The sequence below is a fragment of the Chamaea fasciata genome, unplaced genomic scaffold (assembly GCF_029207755.1).
Source record: "Chamaea fasciata isolate MVZ Bird 193981 ecotype frontalis unplaced genomic scaffold, bChaFas1.0.hap1 SCAF_12, whole genome shotgun sequence".
NCBI lineage: Eukaryota > Metazoa > Chordata > Aves > Passeriformes > Sylviidae > Chamaea > Chamaea fasciata.
The window spans coordinates 20274738-20297587 of record NW_027094097.1 but is presented as its reverse complement, the minus strand read 5'-3'; the positions used below and the strand labels follow the sequence as shown (position 1 = coordinate 20297587).

Sequence of the window (22850 nt, the reverse complement as noted above, 5' to 3'; positions counted from 1 at the left end):
CCCCAAACCAGCACCAGTTATTTCTCCCTGATGACTGTGCACCCAGACCAAGCATTTCCTCTGAAAATTCAAACTGTAAAATTCCCTGTTAAGTCTGCCAACACTCCTACCCTTTTCAAGATACATAAAGAGTGAGTCGCCATTGAGAAGAAGCTACAGCAGAAGAAAGTGAGGATGGAATCAGGAACTAGAACGTGATGCAAAGCACCCTAATGCAGTTTCTCTCTGCAGAATTCTTAAGGCGTCTTTTGGTTTGGGCCAAACAGACTGGGCATGTGACAGCTCAGAGCCCACTCAGCTGGAGGCAAACCCGAGCCTTGACCCAACAAGCGGGGACATCGCACCCATACTACTCACTGTGATTGCTGCCTGCAAGGGTTTACCCCACCTTAACTCTGAGATTTGCTTTCCATATTGGAAAGCCAGAGATAGTGCCACGCATGGTGGGGATGTCCTGCAGAGCCCGGACACCAGCCACAACCCGCTCTGCAGTGGACTGGCTGGCCAGCTCTGTGGGGAGGAGACTTCTCCCCAGGCCTGCTCACCAAGAGTCATTTGAACACAGGTGGGGGAAAAAAACAACTGCAGGCGCAGCCCAGAGCTTCTCTGTGCCCATCAACAGTAATCACTGCCGGCTCCAGCAGTGACTCCAGCAGGGAGGCAAGAGAAGCACAAAAGGGACAAACACAGATGTCAAAACCTCAAATGAGACTGAGGTCACCACATGCAGACAACAGTCAACAACAGTTAAAAAGAAGCAAAGATACAACAGCTGCCTTCAGCTGAAGAGACCTTAGGAATGCGTTTCTACCTGTTGCCTTTCTTGTTTCATTTATTCAAAAGGCAACTTAACCAGTGCCTCAGTGGTGATGCAGGGTGGCGAAGAAGCAGATCAGGAGAGGCAATTAGTTTTCTTAAAACGTTCAACAACTTCATTGTTATGAGTTTAGGTTTCGTAGTGAATTTTGGCCTCAGTCTGGGAAGGGAAATACAGGAGGTTTGGGGTGGTCTCGGCTGTGCGGGTGGGCTTTTCCATCCGGGGCTCTTTGGGAGCTGTGCCGTGATGCCGCGGGCGGTTGTGAAGTCGGAGCCGAGGTTTGCAGGGGGCAGACCTTTCCGTCCTTCCGCGCGGGGCTCGGGAAGGTCGGCAGCGTGCTGCTGCGGGACGTCGTGCGCTTGACGCCGGGCTCAGCACCGTGATCGAACCTGCCCGCCGTCCCCGCTTCTGCCTGCTCCCGATTGCCAGTGCCCACATCTCCTGCTGCCCGTAGTTTGCAAAAGCAGCGATTTCCTCCTTCCCTCCCTGCCCGTGCCGGCTGGGAGGGAAATCACTGCCCTGCCAGAGCCCACCGCTCCTCCAGCCTGTGATCATAACCACACCAAAGGGGAAAACAGGACTCGGCGGGTTGGAAACTTCTGGCATTGCGTTGTTGTCTGTGCTGTCCTGATATATTCTAGTAACGAACTGCTATTCCTTTTCCATATTTTTGCCTGGAAGCCCTGTAATTTCAAAGGTATAGTAATTTGGAGAGAGGAGGGTCATCATTCCATTCCGTGAAGATTGCCACCTTCCTTGGCAGAATCTGTCTTTTAAACCAGGACAGAGACACCAGAAAATACTTGCTCCTATTTGATCCCACAATGGCAAAATGCTACCTGAGGCACCTGCAGTTCACACCCTGAAGAGGCTGTTGTGGCAGAACATGAGCAGTGCTGGATGCTTTTACGTTCAAGTGCTCCATTTTGGAGCACACAGATCCCTCCCGCTGTGTCCCAGCGCAGGGAACGCTCACCAAAGGAGATGTCACCGAAGTCGAGCTCATCGGTGTCGAAGTGTAAAGTCGGCCCAACGACACACCCCCTGCGATGACAGGGACACAGGAGGAAATGGCTGCGTTAAAGGGAATTGCAAAGCCTCTGGCTGTCGTGGCTTGGGGGCACAAAACCTGGTGTCAGGGGCATCGTGGGTTTCAAATCAACACACCACCATGTGCTCAGCACAGTGTCCATGTGCACAGGAGGCAGCTAAAGCCAAGAGGCCAGCAGCCCACAGCCACTGATGGGGCTTTGGACACAGGGCAGGCAGGAAAAGCCCCCAAGTTGCCGGTGGTCCCATGAGGGACCCTGAACACCCACCCAGACCTGTCTCCGTGCCTCAGTTTCCCCATCTGTAATGGGATGGACATAAAGGTGTCCCCACAAACTTCTGTAACCAGCCTTTCCAGCCACAGGTTCCCTGCTTTGCTACTTGGCTGTAACTGGTCTTCCAATGGAGGAGCTTTCTCAGGAGATTTTGACCCACACAATCATTACAGACAGAGTTTTGAGACATGAAGCCAGGGGAGCCCCAAACATCCTCCAAAAAGAGCATTAACAGTTCTACACAGTGGACAGATGAATCCTAGAGGAAAGGACCAGCTTGTCACTAGTGCACCAGCTGGCACAGCCAGGAGCAATAGCTTAAACAACCAAACATGGGTGTCCTGAATCTACCACACCTCCTCCCCTGGCCTTGAACTCAGCAGACAGGCACTAAAAGTCACCAACATCCACTGAAGGCAGCACTTGAAGCTGCCCAACACGAGTTTATTTCATGGTTGACGCCAATTAATGCGCACCCTGCCTTTTGGTTAAAAGTCAAGGACCAGTGAACTGTGTCTTCTACTGTGTTCACAGGATTGTCCCTGGCTCCGCTCTACACATCTCAACAAGAGACACCTTCTCTTGCTCAAGGAGAAAGCTGCTTATGGAATAACATCCCACGCATGACCAGTTTGGGGAAGGACAGAGGAGAATCAATTATTTGATGGTGAAAGGTTCCCTCTTGATTTCCAAAATCAAAATAGCAGCACTTTTTCTCCAAAAGCAAAGCCAGTGTAGTTGTTTCTCTACTATGGGCAGACCTAGTCAACACTGTTCTCCTGCTAAGTAATAAGTTTCATGTTATTTTTAATCCATCTCCCTTATCTTATTGGTATAATCAACTGCAGATTGCTTTCATTTCTTTATTGCCCTGATCCAGTGCCTCCCAACAGCAGCAGCCTAGCTCCAAAGCTCCAGAGCAGCCAGCATCAGCTTTCCTGCTTACACTACGTTATCCTACCAGCACACGCCTCAGGCTAGCAGGGACAAGCCCTCTTGCTGCTGTGGTCCTGAGGACTGAGCTCTGCCTCCCCCATCATCACCCCTTCTCCCTTCTGCAGGGCCAGGATTATGGGATGAAGCCCATGTCCTTGGGACGGTTCCTGCTGCACAGTTCCCTGTCTCCCACATCAGCCTTTTCCTGGCTGTGGAAAGGAGGTAGCAGAGCACTCTGCACAGGAGCTCGGAGCACAGCCTGCCTCCATGCATGGCCATGAGAGGTGAGCTGAGGCTGCTGCTGCCCGTTTGGGATGGATTATTAACAGAAGTTTTTCAAAACACTGCTGCTGGTGGAGAATCACCCAGGCTGGCCCATCTCCAAAGCCCTGGGGGCCTTGCTGGGTGCTCAGGGGGGACATCCCAGAGCAGCTACTGCCCAAAGCTGATCCATGCCACTGCCTGCCATGGCCCAAGGCAGAGGGAGATCCCTGCAGGGAGGAGTCATTCCAGCTCCCGGGTACCACACAGGGCAGCAGGCACCCCCACACTAAGGCAATGCCAGGATCAGAGCAGAGATTAAGACCTCAGGAAACATCTTTTTTCTCTGCCCGGCCCCAAAATGAGGTAGGTGGGGGATGTCCCAGAGACAGCTACAGATGTGCCCACCCAGAGTAAGCTCCCAGAGTCCTTACTCGATGGTCAGGATCACAGGCGTAGGAGATCCAGCCACACGGAACTGGAATGGTTCCTCAAACCGCCCCAACACGGCGGCATCCAAGGAGATCTGAATAGTCTGGATCCCACCTGGTGCAATGAGGCCCTCCTCGGGTACAAACTTGAAGCAGCAGCCCACTTCCGTGTTTGAAGGGATATAGGTGAAGGGAGCATCAAGAACTCCTTTGTTCATCAGTTTCACCTGCAGCAGCAAGAAAACAAAATGCAAGTACACGTGAAATCTTCCCTTCTTGGGAGTCATTTTCTAATGGCGCAATTAACACCCAGAAAAGGCAGAAGATGCTTTGTGCTGCTGGACGGCAGAAGTCAAAAAAATACAACAGGACAAGTTCTGCCTTTGGGTTTTCATGCGAAGCTCACATAACTCCACATAACTGGAGTCACCCTGGGGTTACCCCACGGACACAGAGCAGTCCACCTCTGGTCAGTAGCACCAAGCTCATTCAGACCTGGCCCTGAGAGCAACGTGGGGTGATTGCAGCTGCGTAGTGAATCACCACAGAGCTGCTGCTGCCCCAGTCAGCGCAGCTCCAGCAGTACCGTATCTACGCATTTACCTTTTCCCATACCGTGAAAACAATACACTGAGAAGGAGGCATCAACATCAAAATGTACAGACAGCGCCATCTTTTGGTAAGAAAACTCAACGTGTCTTTCCCTTCCACAACCAAACTTCTGAAAGTGTCTGGCATGATGTAGTGCCTCGTTTTCTGCCTCTTTCAGTTGCTCTCTCTTTTTTTTTTGCAAACTTGACCCCCAACAGGGGGGAGGCAAATAGGTAGAAAAATCTTTTGCTTTATTCCCAGGAACACTTTTCTCTTTGTAGAGCCAGAGATGCACCAAGCCTGAAGTGTGGTGAGGGATTGGACAGCAAGGGAAAGAATCCTCAAGCCCTTTGCAAGGGCCTGCACTGAGCCAGGAGGCTGGATGGCTTTCCTGTGACTTCCAGGAATGAGCAGGAGACACTTGACTAAAAATTGTTTGCGGTGGACTGAAGCTCAAATGTAGCCAGCTTGTCCCAGCTGCTTCTGAACAGCCCAGTACAAAGGTGCCTTGTGTCTGGTGCTGCCACAAAAGCCTCTGAACAGCTTTTTGACCCAGCGTTGGGTCAAAAGGGGTTGTTTTGCAGGAAGCCTCCCAGCTGATCCCTATGGAAGGCTGCCCAAAAGAAGGGACTGGGGCTTCATGAACAACAGACACATTTTTCTGGAACACCCCCTTCCCCCCCGCGCCCAGATTTGACCAGTACATCAGCTATTCCCTGCTCACAACTGCCCAGGTTGCCAGGAATTCCACAGGTCCACCAGGCTTGCTGCTGCCTCAGGAGCCATCAGGATCCATCCCAACCCCTGGTGCTCACCTCATGGGTGTGGGCGGTTTTGACAAAAACTTCCCCAAGGTTCAGGGTATCACAGCTGAGTTCAACCAAGGGTCTGCGGCCTTCCCCTCTGAGGTGCAGGGCCAGCCTGCTCTCACGGCCTGGGGAGAGATGTCCATTTCAGTACAATAATTCCCTCTGTTCTACTGGATTTTCCAGGCTGCCTCAATGCTAGACCCTGATTCTGAGCTGCATGCAACCAGCTCTTGATGCTGCAGCAGAAGATATGGACCCTTCTCTTCCCTCAGGAGATATCCCCTGGGGCTGACTTGCAATTTCTAACCCATTCCTTGGGCTGGTTTCCAATTTTAGCCACCAGTTTGCTGAGTTTAAAACATCTCTGGTGTCCTGTAGCGACAGGCCAAGGAGTGACAGGTATAAATTGAAAGAAAGGAAATTTAGGTTAGATATTGAGAAGAATTTTTTTACTGTGAGGTGGTGAGACGCTGGAGTAGGTTCCCCAGGGGAGTTGTGGAGGTTCCAGCCCTGAAAGTGTTCAAAGCCAGGCTGGATGGGGCTTGGAGCTACCTGGTCTAGTGGGAGGTGTCCCTGCCCATGGCAGGGGCCTTGGCACTAGACAGTCTTTGAGGTCCGTTCCATCCTTAACATACTATGACTCTAGGGTTTCCTCCCCATGCACTTAGAGGAGCTTTGAAATCCATTCATTGAAGGCACAAAGCTCACGAAGACTTTGGCAATTGCTACCTGGCAAACTGCCAGGCAACAACTGCCAAACCACCTGGCCCAGCAGCACAGGACTGCTGTCCTCCACTTCTGACACTCGGCACTGTGTTCTGTTTGCACAGACTGAGAGCTGCAAGGTGACAATTCCCACACAGGGAGAGAAGCAGGTGCTGGCCAAGGGTGGTCCTTCTACCAACACCCTGGGCTCAGCGGGGCTCCGCCCCTGCTGGCCTGGTGGTGTCTGGAGGTGACCCAGGCTCAGGGAGCACATTTCTAACTCAGCTCCTACTGCCTGATGGTGGATCCATGTCAAATGGACCCATCCTGGAGGCCAGTGGTCTAGAGGGGCTTAGTGCTTGTTCACTAAAGCTGTTCTGCTCTGCAGCTCCTTGGCCTTTGAGGAAATGCTGGCAAAGCCGTGCCATGAAAACATCTCCCTGCACTGCCTGGGTTGTTCTGGGATCAGCAATCCAGACACAGGTGTTCCGAGCCCTGGCCTTGCATGGGAAACTCCCTGGAAGCTGCAGGGACACTGGGGATGTGCCAGCACTGCCCTGCTGACCAGGAACTCTTCCCAGCAGTTACATGGGAGCCCAGTGGGCTCAGGCTTGCTCCATGGCTTCACTGTGGGTGAGAGAAACAGGGGAAAGGAGCTGTACCTGAGATGTCACAGTAGGCCACACTCTGATACTCCAGTGCTTCCAGGGGTTTAAAGGTCACCTTGATTTCAGCCGAACAACGTGGCCCAATCTCTCCCTCCTGAAACAGAAAGAGACAGAAAAAGATTTATCTTCAAACTTCACACTTCTTGTTTTCAACCACTCCTCTAAGCCTTTCTTCAGAGCATCAGTGATGAGTGAACAACATAAGGAGCCCAAGGAAACACTCTAAACCCAGCTCAACACACCACTGGGCGCTCTCAATGCTCAGCTGATCAGCCCCCACTCTCCACAATGTTCCTGCTGCTCTGACACAAGCTCCTGGTCACATCATGCTGCAGTCAGCTACAGTGGTACCTAACTGCCATTGTGCACTGGTGGCTCTTGGCCTTAGACGGGCCATAGGAGTAACCAAGAACACGATCCCCTTCCTTGGAAAGAAAAATATTAGTTTAACCTTTTTTCAAAGAAAGCAGAGGTTGGGATTATTCTAGGATTTACTCCAGGATGAGAAGGGATTTTGCACTGTGCAGACACCAGGCATTCATCATCTCTCACAATGCCAATACTCAGAATCAGGGCTCTGGCTGATGGGAGGACATGGGCGTTTGCTTGCATAAACAGAAAAAGAAAAGGTTTACTGTCCCCGTGTGCAAGAGAACTCAAAATGCCCATTATAACCTCCCACCCTTGTGTCCAGGCTCACAGATGACACTGGGAGACTCACAAACAGTGCGAGTCGTGGTTAGAGGAAGGGACAGGCATTTCTACGATTAACCTTGGGCTGAATTTGGCCTCCTTTTCCCAGCGAACCCTTGCATGCTTCAGGTCAATCCGTGAACTGGCACTGCTCCAACACCCTCCGCTGAACCCCACGCAGCAGCACGTGTCGGGGGAGCCCCTACCTACAAAAACTGCTCCCTGTGGACACTTCAAGGACACGGAGTGCCCTGAGCTCGAGCCCTGGCAGCAGAGCTCAGCTTTGTCAGGCTCCCAGCCCTGCCTTGAGCCTGCAGGGCAGAAATACTTTCAGCAGTGAGCTCTGCAGCCGCACCAGAAACTCCATGTCCTCCCTCTGAGCACACCGAGCCAGCTGAGGACCTGCTGAGTGACCGCACCCGGGGGAAGGGGCGGGGGTAGGGTGGGCTGGAGGAGGAAGAGGAGGAGGAGGAGGAGAAGGAAGAGGAGGAGGAAGAGGAGGAGGAAGAGGAGGAGGAGGAGAAGGAGGAGAAGGAGGAGAAGGAAGAGGAGGAGGACGAGGAGAAAGAGAAGGAGGAGAAGGAAGAGGAGGAGGACGAGGAGAAAGAGAAGGAAGAGAAGGAAGAGGAGGAAAATGAGGTTCTCAGCTATCACTTACCATTGGCTCAATGAAAAAAAAGTCATTGGAGAACAGCAGGGGGTCTTCTTGCACCTTTGCCTTCTCCTCCTGGACCTTTTGGCTCAGGAGGGAGGTGCGATTTTCACAAAAGCCCTTCACCTTCTTTATTTTTTTCTCCTCCATGAAGTCTTCCATCCAGACCTTTGGTGGTGGCTCCAGCAAATCACACTGCCTGCAGCCGCAGGGAGAGACAAAGCCAGCAGGTCATTTAATATATTTGCAGAGAGAAGCGGAAGTGCGGGAGAGCAAAGCACTTGGGGAGGAGCGGCAGCTCCCCAGCAAGGGCTGACCCCAAGCCACGAGGGTCCCAATCGGATCAGAAGATAACTTGTTGTGCACAAGCTCAGCAGGTAGCTTTACTCCACACTTGCTAGCTCAGGAGAGCTTTGGAAAGCCAGCATCCCTCAAGAGAATCTCCTGCCTCAAAGCCTCTGCCAAAACTGAGGGAGAATCCACCAGCCACCTCAGCTGGCTTTTCCTACCACTGAGCTGCTCGGGGGAAGCAGATAAAGATCACGGAGCACCCACTGCAGGACTTCCCTGGGAAAGGGAGACGAAGCTGGGTTGTGGTTACGTGTTACCAGCATCGCTCTTTGTTTCTTCCATTTTGGACCTGCCCTGTTCCCTACTCTGCCTTTCACAAGAGCATCCCAGAGCACTTCCAAAGGAAATTGATGAATTCAGGCACCGCATCCCTTCAGTGACATCCAAGGTTTTATATGCATGAAAACAGAGGCTGTGAGAGGGGAAGGGACTTCTTGGTGCAGGAGACAGACAGCAAACTCCTGGAGAGATCATCTTTTCAGGATCCAGAGCTTTTTGGGTCCCATCCCAGTGCATGGTAGTAGAATGGCCAGAGAGGGAAAGGATCCTGCACTAGCTCCTCTCATAAAAAAAAGTCCTCTCTGCTCTGAGATCTCAAAAGCATCTCTGACAGCAGGAGAGTAGGCCTTAGAGCTAACACCATCCCTAAGACTGGAAGTAAGGAAAAACAAAATGTCCTGGTGACAGGCTAGGACACAAACTGGCATGAAAATAAATGTAATTGGAAAAAAAGTATTACGAAGAAAAGAAGGGTAGTGGTAGTAAGTGAATCCCTTCTAAGGGGAAATGAGGGCCCTGTATATCGAGCGGATCCGTTCCACAGGGAAGCCTGCTGCCTCCCTGGGATCCAGGTACTGGATATCACCAGGAGATTCCCTAAGAACTAAAAGAACTTCATCTGTTCACCACTGTCTGGGGGTACAGTGACTGTGAAATAACAGAGTTTTCAACATTCAGTGAAACAAGGAGGGGCATCAACAAAACTTCCACTCTGGTCTTCTGGAAGGCAGCCTTCGGCCTGTTCAAGAGATTGTTTTGGAGAGGACCATGGGAAACAGCCTTTACAAACAAAGGGGTACAGGAAGGATGGACATACTTCAAGAAAGAAGTCTTGAAGGCACAGGAACAGACTGTCCCTGTGTGCTGAAAGATGAGCTGACAGGGAAGACAACGAGCCTGGATGGGCAAGGAGATTTGGAAGGAACTAAGGGGAAAAAAGAGGGCGTATCGCCTTTGCAAAGAGGGGCTGGCAACTCAGGAAACGTTGAAGGATGTTGCCAGGTCATGTAGGAAGAAGATTAGGGAGGCAAAAGCCCAATTAGAACTTGAGGAAATCCAGTCATTGCAATCAACCTTTCCTTCCCAAAATGCCATCCTTGGTTGGAGTATAAATGGAACTGGAATGCTGTGCTGAGCTCCTGCAGCCCAGGGACACACACCCTAATGCCAGGGATGGTTTACTTGGCCTAAACCATTCAAAATCACCAACACGCCCCTGAGGCCATGCATTAGTTTCAGTCTTGGGCCATGTATCTCACTGAAACGTATCTTTCAAACCAACCTCCTCTTCTCTTCATTGTCGGCTTCCTCAGTAGGAAACATCTTCCACTGGAAGTGGGCTGTGATGTTACTCCTGTTTCTGATGAACATGCTTGTGTGGCTTGATGTGGTGATGAAAGTCTTCTCAACCTTCATGGAATATGTGCTCAATCCAATGTTGACATCTGCAGCTTCTGCGCGAAGGAATGTGAAGAAACTTTCTTCACCTGGAACAAAGCAGAGTCTTTGCTCAGCTAGCTCAGTTGCTGATGGAAGCACAAGGAACAAAGCAAACCACAGGTCACGGAAGAAAGTGTCATAGCTTTTAAATGTATTAGCAGTTCCATGGATCAGTACATTTATCACGTCCTGACAGCTCTGTGTGTACTGCGTGAGGATGTCCTGGGCACCTCCTTAACCACCTTATTTCCAAGGTGTTTGTAGAGATTTGGCCCCAAGGTGACAGTATGTACAGTGGGATTTGTCAGATGTGCTCAGGTGACCCACTCAGACCACTGGGATTTCTGCATCAAAGTCCTTCAGGTGACACTGAGGAGCCCTGGTCAATCCTGGCTTGCCGAGGTCTCCCCTGCGCATCCCACGAGACTCCTGCCCCTCCTGATCCCTTGGATCCCTTGTTGCTGACAAGCAAATACGCCTGGGGGCATGTGGGCAGAAAAAGGAGACCCAGAGGAACAGGTGAAGTGACAGCCCACAGCAGGAGGGGACACAGGAGAGGAAACACAACCAGCCTGGCTTTGCAATATGACAAACCACTACAAAATGAACACCATAAAAATCATCATCATCGTCATCTTCCTGTCCAAACCCACAGCCCCATCAGTCTTGAAATATTTCATATTGTCCTGATCTCAAAAACCAAGATGGAGCATTTCAGGTTAAATACAAAAGGACAAGGAAAGATTAATAAGTACAGAGCAGCTTCTATATGAAGTCTGAATGGGATTCCTCAGTCTAGAAATCAAATGGGAGATGTGAGAGGTTTGCAACAGCATGAACGGCCTGGGAAATGGGGACGAGGAAAAATTTGTCTTGATTTGTCACCATACAGGAACTTGAGGGCCTGAAGATGTTATTAGGCAAAAACTGCATGGATGTGTAGAGGGCAACATAGTAAAAGGGTCTGTGACAAGCCAGTGGAGAAGCGGCATACAGGACAGAGGTGTGCAAGAAATACACTGCATTGGAGAGAGTCTGATGGAGACCTCGCAGCTCACATACAGCACTGCCCAGGAGTAAAATAAAACTTCACCCAGGCGTAGCCACACAGTAGTGGAGAATCAGGGTTCCTCCTTCCTCCACTCTGCAACACCCAGCAAAACAGAATTCCAAAAATCTCAGCCCTGTTAGAGGGGATCCACTTTTTCAACCATTTAAACACCAGCTATTTCAGTTTTCTTTGGGGCAGAGCTGGAACAGAGGAGGTACATCTAGAGGGAATTGAGGGGGATGAACAGGGAGTGATGGTGGAGAACTGTCCTGTGTCCCATGCGTTGCCCAGCACTCACCTATGCAGCGCGCCACCAGGGACCCGAAATGGTCACCGCACGTCAGCGGGTGAAATCCCACTGTCACCTGCATGGTGTGACCAGGGCCCAGAATTCCTTCGGCTGGAACCACTGAGAAAGGACTGCAACACAAAGAGAGGATCAGGACTCGGGGGGAATTCTGGCCATGACATTCTTTCTGCAGTGCAGGTCACTTCAGCTCACTTGGGCAAGCAGGGAGCAAACAAACTACGGCCAAGACAGACAGAACAGCCAGGATCAGAAACAGCTACTGACCCACTTCTGAGGAGATCCAGCCCTCAGAAGATCCTGTGGGATAAAACGACCTAATCTCCCCCATACTCTGCATCCAGCCTTCTGACTGCCAGCAATCCCATCAGAGAATGGTTTGTGAAAAGCACAGAGAGAGTTAAGAGCTATCTGCATGCATAACTTGACGCTGACTGCCTCAGGAATTTCTCATTTCCTGCTACCTATAAACTTCCTCTCAAGAGATGCAAATGTTAGGGCACTATCTCTCTTGTGAGATTACAGCCTAGGAATCAGACAGGGAGAAGGAACTTTCTCTTGAAGACCACGGAATAACTACTGTTGAATTTGCAGCGTGGCTCTTTGGTTTATTTTACCTTGAAAAGATCCTGAATTAGCACATTTTGTCAGCATTTCAATGAAAGCTGCTCTACAAAAAGGAGCAATCAAAACTCTGAAAGAGTGCAAATGCAGATTAGAGCAATACAGTGACATGGAAACAAGACCCAAAAGGAGGATGCCATTTACAATCTGAAGGATCCAATCCCAGCCATATGAAGCACCATTAGCAGGAGCACATCGAGGAGGCAGAACAGGAGGGTTTTGTGCATTTACCAGCAGTGCAGTCTGGGGCCCTGGGTTGTCATCCAGGCTGGTAACTGTTTGCTTGGCTCACCAGACAAACTCTGCGCAATGTGTTGGAAATAATTACGCAAATGTCTTGGTGCACTTTGGATGTAACAGGAGCAATTAGGATTGGTCACCAGGTGAACAGTTCTTGCCTGACAAACACAAGACTCCGTGCTTTGATGCTCAGGGACAGCTCAGGTGAAATGTGCTTCTGCCCAGAAGTTGCTGGGCTTTGTGCTCTTCCACAGCCCCACTGAGGAAACAAAAGTTCCTCAGTGCTTTGCTGGTGGTCAATCTGTGCACAGAAAGGGTGTTCTGGGGAGTTTGGTGATGAACTTATCACACACAAAAATATAGAGAACATCTGGCAAGCTGAATTTCATTCATGTCAGTAGTGACAGCTGATGAACTTGCTTCAGGTTCTGCTCACTAAGGACCTATTGCTGCAGTTATGGGCCTGACCTGCTCCATTACCACTAGTGAGAACATCACTAGTGGCTGATGGAGAAGCCTTGGGCCAGCAATGTTTATGTGCTGGATGTGAGACTTTGGGGAGAGAGGAGGAAAGACAAGGCCCCAGCAGCCCCGGAGCCCGATTACTGTACGAGCTCCCACATCTGCCCCGAGGGTGAGCCAGCACTGCTGCAGGTCTCTGCTGGGGCTTGGGGGATCGGTGCCTGGTGTGGGCAAGGCACAGGATTTTTTTCTTATTGTTTTGTCAGGAATTTTGCCAGAAAGAGAAGCTGCCAGTTAAGGGAGTCCCTGGCCACACTTCAGCACTCCCTTCCCTTCCCTTCCCTTCCCTTCCCTTCCCTTCCCTTCCCTTCCCTTCCCTTCCCTTCCCTTCCCTTCCCTTCCCTTCCCTTCCCTTCCCTTCCCTTCCCTTCCCTTCCCTTCCCTTCCCTTCCCTTCCCTTCCCTTCCCTTCCCTTCCCTTCCCTTCCCTTCCCTTCCCTTCCCTTCCCTTCCCTTCCCTTCCCTTCCCTTCCCTTCCCTTCCCTTCCCTTCCCTTCCCTTCCCTTCCCTTCCCTTCCCTTCCCTTCCCTTCCCTTCCCTTCCCTTCCCTTCCCACTCCTGCCCCATGTTACATACTCCTGCCCTCAGATGGCAGGATGCGAATAACACTCCTGGGAGTGACCTCAGGGGTTGCGTGAGAAAGAAGATATCTTCTTATTTTCAAATTACCAGGAGAAGAGGATCCAGCCAAGTTTCAGTTGTCAGGGCTGAAAAACTGAGTGCAAATCAGCCCTTGCATCTCCTACATCCCACCCCAGGCTGTACCCACCAGACTCCCCTGTTCCTGCTGGAGCAGTCATCTCTCATATAGACCTGGCTCCCCAAGACCCAAGGACACAAGCTCTACAGTTAAACTTAACTCCTCTGAATTTCAGTCAACATCACTAAGCTGTTCCCTGAGCCCACAGATAAGAAGGACTGTGAAGGAGACATCCCTGACGCTATAATAACCAAATGAAAACCACTGCCAAGAGATGGGGCTGGCAGGATAAATTTTGGCCTTTTATGGCTTGATTAGAGCAATATAGTGAGTTAATTGTCAGCTGTTCCTTAAGATAGTTCTCATCCTGTTAGATCTACCCTTTCAATGAATCACTACTGCACCCGACAGGCAGAAAAGATAAGGTCATGGAGGGGTTTTAATAGGTTGTCTTCGGCTTTTTAACTAGTCCATTTGTATGTTTGTTTCCTTGTATGGCATCTAAAGACAACTCCAGATCTCCCAATGGCCCCTTGCAATCCCCGGACACTGGTCTTGCTTTGAGCAGCGTATTTGCTCGGACAATTTCCAGAGGTCCCCTCTAGAGAAAGTTATTCTATACTTTTATCTTCTAAATCAGCCCAATTGCTTTTCACATAGTCACTAAATGTCTCATGTTTCTAATACACCTGTGCCTATGCCTATGGGCATGTGGTGTATTGATAGGCCTTGGAGGAGCTTGACATTTATGAAAGTTCCCAATGAAGAATTCATGATCTTTTGGCAAACATTTAACACAAACCAAAATGAAAAAACAGCAGAAACACAGGAACTTCAGAATATGTAAAATGAGATCTCAATGAAAGGGGGCACGACCTTATTCAGAGATTTAAAGCACGTGTTTGAAATTTTAAACCGGCTTTCAAAGGTTCATCGTGGAACAGAAGAGGGGACTGATGCCCTCAGCTGACAAGGGAAATCAGATCAGCTTTAAGTAACAGGAACTGCACCGGCTGCCTGCAACACAGCTCATGTTGGGCATCTGATGCAGGCACCACTGGAAAGCCATGTGCCTGTGTCCTCCCAGAGAATGGGTCTGTTTGGCTGACAGTGGTGAGTACCCATTTCAGAAGCTGCTTGTGCTCAGGAGGGCGCAAGCCAGCAACTAACATGTTCCAGCACCCCCCAGGAAATCTGGGGCAGAGAAAGCTCAAAGGCTGCATCCTGCTAAGAACACTGAAAGCAAGAGCAGATGCCATCCATCCTGCCCATTTCCAGCCGGCGACGCAGGGCAGCAGCTCCCATGCTCTGGTTCCTTTTGTTGTTCTTTCCCAACTCTGTTATCCCCCAAAGGTGTTTTGCACAAGGACAGATGAGCTGCCTCACCTCTCGGTGCCCAGCTGGTAATGAGCTGCCACACTACCACAATTCTGAATCAGCAGACTCTTGCGGGTGCTGCCCTTGACCGGACACTTTGAGAAGTCCAGCTCGTCTGGGAAGTCCAGGATAGCTCGGGCAGGGATGGCCCGAATTGGCACAACTATCCTTTCCTCTCCACTGACGCAGACGAGCTCATGGGAATAAACCTGCAGGAAAAGAAACTGTCTCAGCACAGGTCATTTGGTGCCATCTCCATGGCAGAAGAAAAGCCATTTCCTATATCCCTTCAAGGGTATCAATTTACCTATTCCACCCCCAAATGAACAATAAGTTCTACTAATATCTCACATTTTAAAGGCAGCAGTGCACTTTGCAAAACCTATCTCAGTGGCATTAAGCTCTTGTGTCACTTGGGTCATACAGACAAGTGCCCAGGGCCACCATAATTTTTACTCTCAATTTTAATGATGTTAAATAATTCCTAAGTCCCTTCTAAGGAACATGGAGCTAGGGAACACAGGACATTCCTCCTTAGGTTACTATATTCCCACGGATTGAGAATAGGACAAAGTGTTAAACTGAATCTAAGCAGCAAAAGGAAACTGAGAGAACAGCTGCACCCAAAGAGATCCTGGACCTCTGGCCTGGTGTAGAAATATCTGTTTGCTCAGAACTCCCCTCTAATTTTGCCTCTCCAACCAAGTCACGAGAAGAACAGTGCTAAGAGGTAGCAGGATGCTGTTGCAAAGAGCCTCTCTTTGTTTCCCTGCAAGGCCTCCTCCCTTCCATGCCATGTCCTAAACCCCTCTGTATGAACGAGCCTCCAGATCACAGCGCTGAGAGCAGACTTGCCAGGGCCTCGGCACTGGTGTTCAAACTTGCACGCAAAAGCACAATTGGCATGGAATGGGCGCCAGCTGACAGAGCAGCCACAGTGACAGGCATGAAGACAGAGCCGCAGCAGTGTCGCTGCCACCGGCTCTGGGCCCACAGGTCTGCCTGCCTGCAGGCTGTACCTGCCCTACACGAGCTCTTTCAGGCAGGTGTCCAAGTCCCCTGCAGCTCACCAAGCTCCTGCTGACTAAGGGCACCTAGAGCTCAGTGTGCCTGTGCCAGGCTGGGCCCACGGGCACAGCACATCCTCTGCCCTGGCCTTGCAGCCGTATCATGGTCAGCTGTGCTCTGGGACAGCACAGCCGCAAGGCTGGAGAACAGAGGGTGTGAAAAAGCACCGTCCTTGCTCCAGCCCCGGGTGAGGCAGGGAAGCTGTTGCCCGTCAGGAAGGCGGAAAGCTCTCTGACCTCTTTGTTCCTCTAGTACTTTGCAGAATAATGAAACCCCTTCCACTATACCTAGAGATGGCCAGACATCTATCAACACCCCTCTACCGTTTGCCTACTGTTCCCTGGGCATCTTTCTTCCCTTGGGAATGCTCAGAGGAATGTGCAGCGAGGGGAAGCAGGGCCTGTCAGGCCTGGGTGCAGGGCCTGACAGCACATGCCAAGCTGGGACTGGCTGCAGGCTGCCTGCCCACGGCCTGGAGCCAAGCTCACAGCATGGGCTGTACCCAGAGTGCAGGGACAACAATGGCTTTGGAGATAATTCTGTGTTTTGGCTCCTCCAGTCTCACCTTGTTCTCGTCAGGAGTGAAGTGGACGTGCACATCGGTAATGGCGCCTCCTGGCACGGCACGGCATGCATCACTGGGGCCCGCCAGCTGGAAGTAAGGTGAGCTCTCCATGGAGACCTGCACCCCCTGAAGATTCTGCAGGAAAGACATGGAACCATGATTTTGCCACTTGAGGAAACAGGACAAGAGGAGACCTGTCCATGCCCTGGTGACGTCCTTCCTTGACCCCTTTTCCAAAGCCCTTTCTGCTGTGGAGGTACAGGCACAGAATTCCCAAGGGTGAACTTGAATCCCTTCTGTCTGGCTCCAGCATTTTGGCCAGGGGCAGTAGGGCAGTGCCTGGTGGGAAGGAAGGGCCGAGCAGGTCAGCACCGGCAGGATGGAGACAAGAGCACCTGAACCAAATCATCTGCATATTCAACAGGGCCAAAAACCTGCTGATTTCTGCCTGCACACAGCTATGCAGTCGTGTTCCACGGAGGGAATGGGCTACCTGAAAGCATAACAGCACATTCTCCTGCGGGGAAGAAGAAATTCCTTTCTAGCAGGTCAGCTTTGGATAGGGCAGTTCTGGGGGATACAGTCATGCAGGCAGAGCAGCAAGAGAGGAGACCAAACACTGTGGCCTTACTGGGAACAAAAGCAAACCTGAAAAGCAAAAGAAGGAACACAGCAATCCCTAAAAAAGGGAGATGACAAAGAGAATTTAAAGCGCCAGTAAAGCAGCAAGGAAGAATCATCAACTGATTACAGCAATCACCTCCCCGAAAGTGATGGAAACACAGACAGGTTGTGCCTGTTGACTGTGGGCTTCAAAGGCATTTTCCTCCTGGAGAAACCTTGCAATTCTTTAGGGGAATGGTCTCTCGCCTTTTGACCCTTCTGGAATTTCCTCCCTACATGTCCACACCTAATTGGCTGAATGCCAGGACCCTCCCAAAATAGGAGACTAGATAAGACCCCTGGATTTCTTTGTTCTCTCTCTTTCGGCCCCTGGACCCCTTTGAGGAATAAACGACTTGGAATAATCTGGGGGTAAGAGCCTCTTTTGAAATCTTTTGTCCTGTCCCTTCGGAGATATTCCTCCAAAGCCTCTCCAGAGCTAGCCCTGGGGAGGGGGGCCGGGCCTGCGGGGGGAATATTTCAAAACATGACCAGCACTGACTCACAGTGTGGTTTCAGTATTAAAAGCCAACCTTGGCTCTCCAGGGGTTCTTGCTGCCTGTGCAGGCAAGCTGGGCTGCTGGGCATTCCCGCTTGCAGCCAGCAGGCCAAGTTCTGCTCTCTGGGATACACAGACACAGCAAACATGCATTTTCAACACATAGATATCAACCCCTGAGCACCAAAATGCTCTCAAAAAGTCTAAACCAGATGATTTTGAGTCCTTCCTGTCTCTTCCCACCAGCCCACTCTTGGCACAAGCCTCATTTAAGAAAATGTTTCCCTGACTGAAATTCAAATGGTCTCAGTTTTCCCCTTTAGAGTCCAACACGACTGCTGACGTTTTTCAACATTTTCCCTCTCAGCTCTCTTGGGAAACTGCAAAACAGGAGCACATGGCTTTGGATGTTCTGTGGTTCTCCAAGGGGAAAGCAGAGCACCATGCTGCTTTTGGAAAATCTGAGCAGAGCTGGATGAATCTTAGCAGGAGCCTGAAGTGGCACCTAAAGGCCTCCTACTGCTTCTGCTACATCAATCTGATTCCAGGGCTGTTTCAGAACATTTCCTGCCGTGCCAGTGCCACTAATGATAGTGATTCCAGCAGAAAGCGTAGACGACTCAGCCCCTGAGCTTTGACTGTGAGCTGCACAAAGGGAGCCAAACAGGCTCATTTCCCCAGGCAAATGTCAAGGGACTGTGGAACGAGCCCAGGGGAGGGGATCTGATGCTTCCCCAGCTCAGCCCGTGGTGGGGACCTCACCTGCGCCTTGCGGGAGAAGCCTGGCAGCACCAAGTCCACAGACTCTCCTGGCTTCAGGTCCATTGACAGCGGCTCCAGCCCAAACACGGGGGCCGTACGTTTGCACCTCTGGGAATCACGTTTGGCCTTGGGGCTACTGTGGGCTGAGGTGCTCTGGCCCTCCTTCCCAGCTGGCCTGTTACATTCCACCTTCCAGAAGAGCTGATGGAAGTGGTGGCCCCCATCTGTTAGTCTGAACTGATGAGCACAGGGAAGGAGGCTAGAAGAGAAACCAGAATGGAAAATAGTATGGGAGAAGCTATTGTCCTGGTCATCAGATTGCTCCCAATGAGGATTCTGAGCTGTTAATAGCTTGGAGACCGTCTTCATTTGCAGCTCTTAATGTGGACCGGGAACAGTGTCTGATAAGCTGCCCTTCTGATGTCGTTATTGCAAGGAGGAATATGTTTCTAATGGTAATGTAGCATTTTCCAGGCCAGGCTAACAGGATCTGGTGTTTTCCTCCAAAATGTGTGTTCTGGGGTGATTCGTACTGTTACTGTATTTTGCATTAATCTGCACCCGAAACTGTTATTGAATCTTTGAGATCCTGCACCTGAGGCCCTTGTGTGCGGGGGTATGATTGCAGGCATTTTTAAAAGCCAGCGCGGAGGAAGTTTCTGGACAATCCCAGCAAGCTGCTAGAAATCATCTGTCTGCTCTAGGAGAGGAAACCAGGGGAGCAGGGGCTCTCTCGTTCATAGAAGCTTTGGTTTTGCACTGGTGGTCATTTGTAGAAACTTCATTTCGCAATCAGAAACTGTTTTGAAGTGAACTTTGCAAACTCTGCTGGCAACGGAAAAATGAGCAAGGTCCTGTGTAGAAGTGTACCTCACCTGGTAGGGTTTGCAGCCCCACAGTGGCAAGGAGGCTTCCATTTAAGGGAAGGATTTGGGTTCCATTCTTTGTTTCACTCATGAGGTAAAAACCAGAGGTTTTGATACCTTTTTTGGCCTTGTGCCAGGACGGACGCAGCCCTTGGATCTTTGAGACTGTGCCTCAAGCCCTGTTCCTATTTCTATTGGGCAGGATGCCAAGAATCCGGCCTGGATTGTTACATGCTTAAGAGAATAGACCAAGATCCTCAGGGCATTTTTGGGGTGTTGTAGCAAGTGCAAAGGTCCTCCTTGCACTCGGCACAGCTTTTTCTCTTTTTTCTGCATGGCTTCTTATTTTCACCTTAATTAAAACAGTTTTGCTTTTCAAACACCTCTGATCATGCTGCCTCGCTAATATTTTAGGCCATCCTGAGGCTGCCGGTCAAACCCAGAGGTGATGCACCTGAGAGGGCACCCTAACATTCTGGCCTCCCGCACAAGCATCAGTCCTGGGCAGGCAGGGCAGCAGCAGAGCCCACGAGCAGCGTGAGGAAGCGTTGGCAGCAGCACTGCAGGCCCCACACAAACCAGCAAGTTTCCATCTGCCTCTGGAACTGCTCTGCGGGCTCCTGCCTTCCCAGGGGGGTCGTCACCCTCCCGTCTCTTTGTTCCCAGGGCCCCTGCTTGCCTGGCAGGTGCCATTTTGGAAGGGAAGGGTGCGATGCCATCTTCCCTTGGTCCCGCAGCCACACGGAGGGCCCGCCTCACCCAGGCGCCATTTCGGGAACCTTTTGTTCTGGGGGAGCCTGCGAGATCATTACTTGACCAAGTGAGGACATAGATGTGTTAGAACTGAAGGCAATTCAGTGGCAATTGAGCAACTGGTTTCTCTTTCAGTGGTTTTTGAGGGTACCTAGCAACGCTCAACTGGCCATCACATGTCTCTAAAGGTATCTCTGCTTTCAGGGAAGGAGTCAGGGTCTTTGAACACTGAAGAAGATCGTGCCTGAAGGACTACAGCAAAACTGCTCCTTGTTGAGACAGAAGGAGAGGTGGGAGTGGGAGATCTCCTACCTGAATTGGTATCCCAAGTTGAGCTCCGGGGCAAATGGTTTGTCTGTGACAATTGTGGTGCCAGTGCCAAAAGCCAGGAGGGTGGAGGTGGTCCAAAGTCTGTTCCCAATGAACAGCTGGAGAGCATCAGCAAAAACCCCAGTGTCATCCAGGGTTGCTGTGACAGTCACATGAACATCACCCCTGGCGGGGATCACTCCTTCCCTGGGTTCAATAACATAGCAGTGAGGTTTACAAGCCTGTAAGACACGCATAATGTGCATTTAGGATGGAAACCATACACCCTGGTCTCTTATGGGGTGTAAGAAAAGGAGAAGACTAAAGAGGGGAGGATAAAAATCCTAAAGGCCTAATTTCCCTAAATTTAAGCTGCAGTATTGGGGAACAGCAGAGCTTACACAACCTGTATTTTCCCCTCCTTTAACAGACTCTCACCTAATTAACCCAGTTTTGCCCAACCCAAGGGACGCTTATCCTCAGGAGAGTGTTCCTTCCCCAGTCCTTCTCTGGAGTGTGTGCCAAGGAAAGCTGCTTTCTCTCTCCTGGCTTCTCACAAAGGCTCAGGGCCAGAGGAAGTCATGACGGCTCAAATCCCACTCCAGAAACCACACAGCTGGAGGACACTGCTGAGAGCCTGAAGAATATCTCCGCAAAACCAGTTGAGCAAAACCCCAACACCAAACTATCCTTTCCCAAGAGGCCCTCAATGCTTTTCAATGTCCCCTAAAGGACCGAGGCCCTCACTTCCCACTGGTCATCCGCTGTAGAGAGGTGCCCCAGGGCCTTCTGCTTTGGAAAAGTCACCTCTAAATGGTTATGGCAGAGCAGGAAAGCAGGAAGCAGAGGGAAAACTGGATGACATGTGCTCAGTGGGCATGGCCCACTCTTCCTAAGAACTCGTGTCCTCTGGTTTCTCATGGGCTTCACAGATTGGCCAAGAGAGCTGGAAGCTGCCCAAAGGAGGGAGGAAAGGCCCCGCACCAGCACAGCTGTACAGACGCAGCTCTGCAGGTCCAGCCCTGGAACGAGCACGTGAAGCCCATCCTTTACACACCAGGCCCACCCAGCCAAGGTGCATTGCTCCCTGAAGAGGTGGAAGGCAGAATTTCATTGTGTAGTTCGAGAAAGCTGTCCTGGAAAAATCCCTCACTTTAAGGTTACATTTATCCCCCAAACTGCAGGAAAAGCAGCAAGAGGAAAAATCATGCCCCTCCTCCTTGGCTCAGGAGGCTGTGGCTGGACTTTCCCACATGGCCTGATGCTTTATCCACAGACACAAACAAGTCCACAGGATCAGGTTTTAACCAGCTCCAAGTTCAACACACCCAGCATGGAGAAGAACAGACCTCAAGCCCCTCAGAGATCTCCCCCTCCAGCAGACATCCCACCCAGCCCCAGGCCCAGCCTACAAGCCCTTCCTGGCTGCAGCAGCCCTGCTCTCCCTGCCAGGGGAGCAGCCCCAGCTCCTCTGCCCTATGCAGCCTTCACATATTAAACAGCCATTCTCTGCAGCCGGTCCCCAAAGATGCTCTTCAAAGGCACAGAGACCACAGGCTGGGGGGGTGCACAACCCCCACACATGTCTTTGTGTGGACAGCCCAACTGGCCTGACCCACAGCAGGTGTGAAAATTGCCTCCCCACCAGCAGTCTGAGGACAGACCTCACACCCTCTTCTCTACCATGAACAGCAGTTTGGCACAAAGCAAATGTAGATGGCACAGGGAAAGCACAGGGAAACCCATGCTCTCCGAGGAGCAAAGGACCACAGGTTTCTCTTGATCTCAGAGCTCAAAAACCGTGACACACACAGCTAAAGACCTTCCATAAAATTATGGGAGAACTCGTCAACACAATCCAGACGAATTTCTGCTCCAACATCTCTGCACCTGATTTCACTGAGGAGTGCCCCAGCTAAAACCACTCCAGAGCCAGGTTCCTTTTGCCTCACCCAGATGGAATCTTGGAGTATCTCGCTTCCTCTCACACAGGCCGATGCATATAAAAACCACGTCATGGCAGCTTGTAATGTCAACCAGTCAATTTCCCTGGAAAACGGCCCCACAGATACTTACAATCTCTAGCCTGAAGTCTAAATCGACGAGACCTTCGTTGAAGAGGCCAAAAGCTTGTGAATTAGGCCTTAGCACTGGGATCCTGCCGAACTCTATCAGCCTTGGACTTATGTAGACTGCTGACAGCCGTCCAAGGCTCTGTAGTTCTGTTCTCTGTTACAGAAAGCAGGCAAGAAAGATTTTAAAAAAAAAAAAATCAAACCCAAACAGGGAAACCTAAAAAAGCTTAAACAGCTCAACCCAGCTCAAGTTATTTCTTTAGGGACAGCTACCATTCTCCAGCTGAATTCCTGGGATTTTGGGGGGAAAAAAATAAAGCTTATGTATTCACCTCCAAATTGAAAAGGATTAAGTAAAGAGAAACTTTCAAACTACAAATTATTGGTCCAAAGGTAGAAGCTTTGCAAGAAATCTCTAGTTAAGATCAGGCTGACAGTTAAACAACTGGTTCTTCGGGTGGGGAGAAACTCTTCTCTTTAGGTAAGCAATCTGATAGTTGAAAGCAAGTGCT

At 50.7% G+C, this 22850-nt stretch overlaps 1 protein-coding gene across 1 annotated transcript in view; it reads right to left on the bottom strand.

Annotated features, from left to right (window-relative positions):
• LOC136296099 (hydrocephalus-inducing protein homolog) overlaps nucleotides 1–22850 on the bottom strand; it is an 88551-nt gene that overhangs the window by 42498 nt on the left and 23203 nt on the right. The window contains 5 exon segments of the mRNA XM_066194922.1: nucleotides 1794–1861; nucleotides 3774–3997; nucleotides 5177–5295; nucleotides 6538–6637; nucleotides 7895–8087. Of these exon segments, the coding sequence (XP_066051019.1) occupies nucleotides 1794–1861; nucleotides 3774–3997; nucleotides 5177–5295; nucleotides 6538–6637; nucleotides 7895–8087 (704 nt within the window).